The 5,459-nt window shown below is 35.8% G+C and overlaps 1 protein-coding gene across 1 annotated transcript in view; it reads left to right on the forward strand.

Annotated features, from left to right (window-relative positions):
* Positions 1 to 5,459, forward strand: part of LOC107298193 (zinc metalloproteinase-disintegrin-like HR1b) — a 19,854-nt gene that overhangs the window by 3,038 nt on the left and 11,357 nt on the right. The window contains exons 3-6 of the mRNA XM_015827561.1: positions 230 to 300; positions 1,955 to 2,033; positions 3,160 to 3,236; positions 4,978 to 5,173. Coding sequence (XP_015683047.1) covers positions 230 to 300; positions 1,955 to 2,033; positions 3,160 to 3,236; positions 4,978 to 5,173 — 423 coding nt within the window. The remainder of the gene's footprint in view (positions 1 to 229; positions 301 to 1,954; positions 2,034 to 3,159; positions 3,237 to 4,977; positions 5,174 to 5,459) is intronic.

Genomic DNA, 5,459 nt, shown 5'->3' on the forward strand with positions numbered 1-5,459 from the left:
TCACCAAGATGTTCAATTAGAGAATGAGATCTTGAACTTTTGCGGGAAAGTTAATTTAAGATCTTACAGTTCAAAGCACCAGATGAAATACTCTAAATCTAATGAATAATTTGGCTATGGCAAATTATTCATTAGATTTAAATTGATACAGGTGTAGAGTTGTTAAGAGGGTACACATTTTATTTGCCTAATTTTTTAAGAAGTAAACCCTGAACTCTTTGCTTTTCAGTATGAAGACGCCATGCAATATGAATTTAAGGTGAATGGAGAGCCAGTGGTCCTTCACCTGGAAAAAAATAAGTATGTTAACTCAGACTTTTTCTTAACTTTACTTGGACGATGTGGAAAATGTATATTCCTGGACACAATTTAAGAGAAATAATAATTGCATTCTTTTGTTAGGAATTAAAACTAAATTAAATGTTACTGTGTACGAAAAGTGGATATAGATACTGAGCATGTTAATTATATCTTACCTCAGAATTGAGATTTTTTTTTATTCCTGCTCTCCTATGGGACACTGCTGGAACATTACAATTTTAAACAAAGTTGAACCATTCAAGGTTCATAACCTTCTATCACTTGAATTAACTAGGTTAGTTATGAAATATTACAAAGATTTAAAAATGATTGCTTATGCTGCTTCACAGATACTCCATCATTCTGAGTAACGTTGCCTACAAGACCAACATCGCTGCTCAAGTTACATCAGAATTAATTATGTTAAAACATGAAAGGCAGGAAATGTCATCTCCTATTAAGTCTCGAAAGTGGACATGGATCTAAATAAACCCAGATTTCCCAACACTTTTTAAAAAGAATGCCATGGTGTTCCATTTGACATGTAAATCAAGATATGAATAAAAATATTATGCAAATATAAGCCACAGAAATGGAATGAAACTATTTTTTAGCACAAAAGACAAACATAGTTGGAAGGGACCTTGGAGGCCTTCTAGTCCACCCCCTGCTCAAGCAGGAGACTATACCATTCCATAGCTGTACAACCATTCCTTGAAAACCTCCAGTGATGGAACACCCACAACTTCCGAAGGCAAGCCATTCCACCTATTATCTGTTCTCATTCTCAGGAAATTTATCTTAGTTCTAGGTTGGATTTCTCACATGTAAATAAACCACAGACACCACTAAAAGAAAGTGTACCACTTTTATTACGCTAAATCCTGTAAATGCTATATCACAGTTTAAATTAGTATGGCAGCCACTACACTATAAACATGTCTCTGCAGCCTGGTGCAGTTTAATACTGAGATACATAGTTGGTGCATTGGGAATGAATGTCTGGCTTTGATTATAAAATGTATTTTGGTTTTGACCATTCTATATGTGCCTCTAAATCTATACTGTCTTTATTATTAAGTATAAGCTATAAAGAAATTGCCCTATATGTGGGTATCTGTGTGTCACTCTATCCTATTCAACTGGAGAAATTTCATGATAAATTCTAATGTGTGCTTTAGAAGTTCTATTGTCCCCTTTTGCTTTGTTTAAATATGAAAGCTATACAGAAATTCAAGGGTAGCATCTGACGGTCTTGTTTTGGAATGGAAGCCAAGCAGGGTTACAGGGGGAAGGATTTCTAGATTGGAAAAATGGAAGGCAATGACAAGTTTATAGATGTGACATCAGGAGTGGAATGTGACTCCATATACTGATTTAAAGCTTCAAGAGAGATGCTTCTGTATGAAGGTTAAAGGCATCCATTTCCTTGAGATTGCTTCATTTTACTCTTTAGTAAATAGAGCTATACTGCTTTCCTTTATAAACCAAGCAGTTTCGTCAGATTGTTGCATAGACCAGAAGAATAAAAGGAAGACACAACACAAAATGTCTTCTCCTGGTCAATCATTCTCCTCTGAGCCTTGATTAAGAGAATTGTACAGCTTCTTTGGTGTAAATCTCTTTCCTCAGGTGAATGTTATCTTTTTTGCAGAGAACTTTTTTCAGAAGATTACAGCGAGACTCATTATTCCCCTGATGGCAGAGAAATTACAACAAACCCTCCGGTTGAGGTGGGGTCTCACTTTTAAGAGTGTTGCTTTTAGGAAGTAAATTGAAGCAAATGTTTGTGCACAATATTACAAATATATAAGAATGAGATCAGGCTACTCAAAAAAGAAGGGCTATATATGTATGAAATATCTTATATTGATATGCTCTTAGAAGGATATATGGATTGTTATACCCAGCTTGTTTTACTCATTGAATTACCATGGCAGTATTTCAATCATCGAGTTGTTTCCTACTGGTTAAAAGCCAACATTTTGGGGAAAGAGTTTCACAAATATATTTATTATGAGAACATCAGGTTTATAAGATCTATATTTTCATTTTTAAACCAGACTACAGGGATACATGCAAAGTCTTTTATTAGTAATACCAAAAGTGATAACAATTCACTTTGCTCCTATACAGAAATCCATAAAATATCTTTCACATTAAAATGGTCCAGAACATTGCCTTGCCAACTGCAAAAATGTGACAGCACTAACATGCTTTGTGAAGTCCTTGGCTCCTTGCCCCCAAATTGATCTAAAAGTGTATCCTCTGTCTCCCAAAAATATCTCCAAAGGTCATACAAATTGTTCCTACTTAGTGTGTAACAGAAATCTGTTGATTTTAATTCTACATGGATCCTGCTTCCAGATAATGCTAGGAATTATATCTCTCTGTTTATTCTGAAACTTTCCTTGTGTGAGCTCAAGAAAATAATGATTATTTGGTATCATTAGTAAATGTGGAATTTTCCATACATTATGGTAATATTTCAGAACGTAGGACAACCATCAAGTCTGAAAGTTTCTTCAGCAAATCCTGTGGTTCAGCACTAGAGTTGACCTCCAAGAGAACATTTTATATTTGTATGTTGGTTGTCTGCCCAAAAGTTCTTAGTTTTGTGTCATCAGTGGGACTCCCCCTACAGTGTGACTTGCTTTATGGAGAATTGCATTTATCCTATGTTTATTTTGCAACAATCAATATTAAGTAGGTCTTCTGTCCACCTGAATCAAAGTTTTCTGAATAACTGCTGTCTTAATATTTCCTTGATCTGGTGGAATACATTGGAACTGTACTTCTGCTCATCAAATCACACTGCAGACCAGCTTTAACCAGTGTAGTCCTCTTGTCTCCCTCCAGGATCACTGCTATTATCATGGACGCATCCAGAATGATGCTGACTCAACTGCAAGCATCAGTGCATGCAATGGTTTGAAGTAAGATAGTCTCTAATCTTTTATTTATTGTATTAAGAATAATATACTGCTCTTGGAGTTGTCACAGTTAAAATGAAGGACATCAGTTTTTCATGCAAATGAGTTGGGTGTGATCCAAGACTTCTGCAGAATTAAGAAAGACTTTGGTGGAATACCAAGAAGAGCTGCTGACAGCCAGTAGAGACAGGAGGGAATTAAATCAGATCTGTCTAAAGGAGCTTCCAAGCCTTTGTCTCCTTTACATATAGGAGGTGATGTTACAGGTAGAGAAGATAAGTAGGTTTCAGATTGCATTCCTTTCTAGAAAGTGTATAGGAAGAGGCAAGCAGACTCTTTAGTTCTACCCAGAAACACTTTCTTGAGCCACTCTGCACACCTTCTCCAACCAGCTAGATATCTTAGCCTCATAAAGATCCCATAATTCAGAAGGTCCTTTTCATTAGTCAGAATCAACGTCCTCTCAACATCTGTAACTGAAGGAAGACACTAAAAGACGCCCTTTGAGCAGAGACTCTGTCCATGCAGTGGAAGAATAAATGAAAAGATAGAACACAGCAGAATAACAACAGAATAATAAAGGAAAAGCAGAATGACAGAATAACAGCATTGGAAGGGACCTTGGAGGTCTTCTAGTCCAATCTCCTGCTCAAGTAGGAGACCTATATCATTCTAGACAAATGGCTGTCAATCTCTTCTTAAAAAGCAGTAGTGATGGAACACCCACAACATCTGAATGTAAACCTTTCCACTGGTTAATTGTTCCAATTGTCAGAAAATTTCTCCTTAGTTCTAAGTTGATTCTTTCCCAGATTACTTTCCATCCATTGCTTCTTCTCCTGCCATCAGGTGATTTGGAGAATAGGTTGTCCCATACTTTTTTGTGACAGTCCCTTTAATATTGAAAGACTATCATATCATCTCTACCTTTTCTTGTGGTTAGCCTGAATGTACCCAGTTCCTGCAACCATTCATCATATGTTTTAGCCTTCAGCTCCTTGTTAGTCTGCACTGTTATTCTTCAGTGTTACTCATGTTATTCTGCATTGCCCTCTCAATGAAGATGCTTGCCAAGAATTCTTATTTCCCTTCTTTATTAAATATCCTGGTCATTGTGACTCTTATCTTAAATTGCTATCAGATCAATCTGATTTTATTTCCTTGACCACAGCCAAATACTGTTCTATACTTTGTAAAGTAAATTGCAGTAGTTCCTGTAATTCCTTTTAGATATTTTAGAACAGTTATATTTGTCCTTTTTATCATAATTAGTTATGATTCTTGAGTTCTATCTGTTGGTCATATATATGATAAATATAAAGTATTTCACCCTTATGAGATAAAGTTTTACACAAAAACAGAATCTTTCAAATAGCATTTTTTTAAAAAATCCTAGGAAATATTGGATTCCACGCCAAACTATCTCCAAACAAATACTGTACAGATATTTCGTGGTTGTATTGAGTGTGTGCAATCTCTTATATCTTTCTGATCATAGCTGTCTCTTTGAGAAGTATGAGAAAGCAATATGAGTGCTGAGTAAAGAAAATAAAAAAATCAGTGAGTGTTCAGAAGGGATTCAGAAACACAGGGAATGTTGACTTGGTTAGTTAAAAATGGGTCTCAGAGCTGAGTTTCATAACCCAACTAGGTAACATCATCAGTGCAGGTGATCTCTGAACTAATCATATTCTCTTGTATTGCTTCTCCATCTCTGATCACCCTTTTCCACATTGTTTTACAGAGGACATTTCAAGCTTCAAGGGGAGATGTACCTTATTGAACCTTTGAAGTTTTCTGACAGTGAAGCCCATGCAGTCTTCAAATATGAAAACGTAGAAAAAGAGGATGAGCCCCCCAAAATGTGTGGGGTAACTCAAACTAATTGGGAATCAGATGAGCCCATCAAAAAGGCCTCTCAGTTAGTTGTTACTGCTGAAGTAAGTCTCATAGCAACCATGGTTTGAGAACCGGGATTCATTTACTTGTTTCTAAAATGTAAAGTAAGAGAGAAATTCTTTGGGGAAGGGTGATTAGATAGAATTCAAAAGGGAGGAGCCCCCATTTCTATCTTTTTATTCTAGCCACGGTATAAAAGAAATAATGGAAACTTGATGAACAGAAAATACACGTTCCAGGCTTATAGCATTTTCTTTGGTCATACAGATTTGAATCAAAATGTATTTAAATGAATCTCTAAATCATTTCCACTTTTTAAGTCAATTT

The sequence above is a fragment of the Protobothrops mucrosquamatus genome, unplaced genomic scaffold (genome assembly GCF_001527695.2).
Source record: "Protobothrops mucrosquamatus isolate PMUCROS unplaced genomic scaffold, P.Mucros_1.0 scaffold3794, whole genome shotgun sequence".
NCBI lineage: Eukaryota > Metazoa > Chordata > Lepidosauria > Squamata > Viperidae > Protobothrops > Protobothrops mucrosquamatus.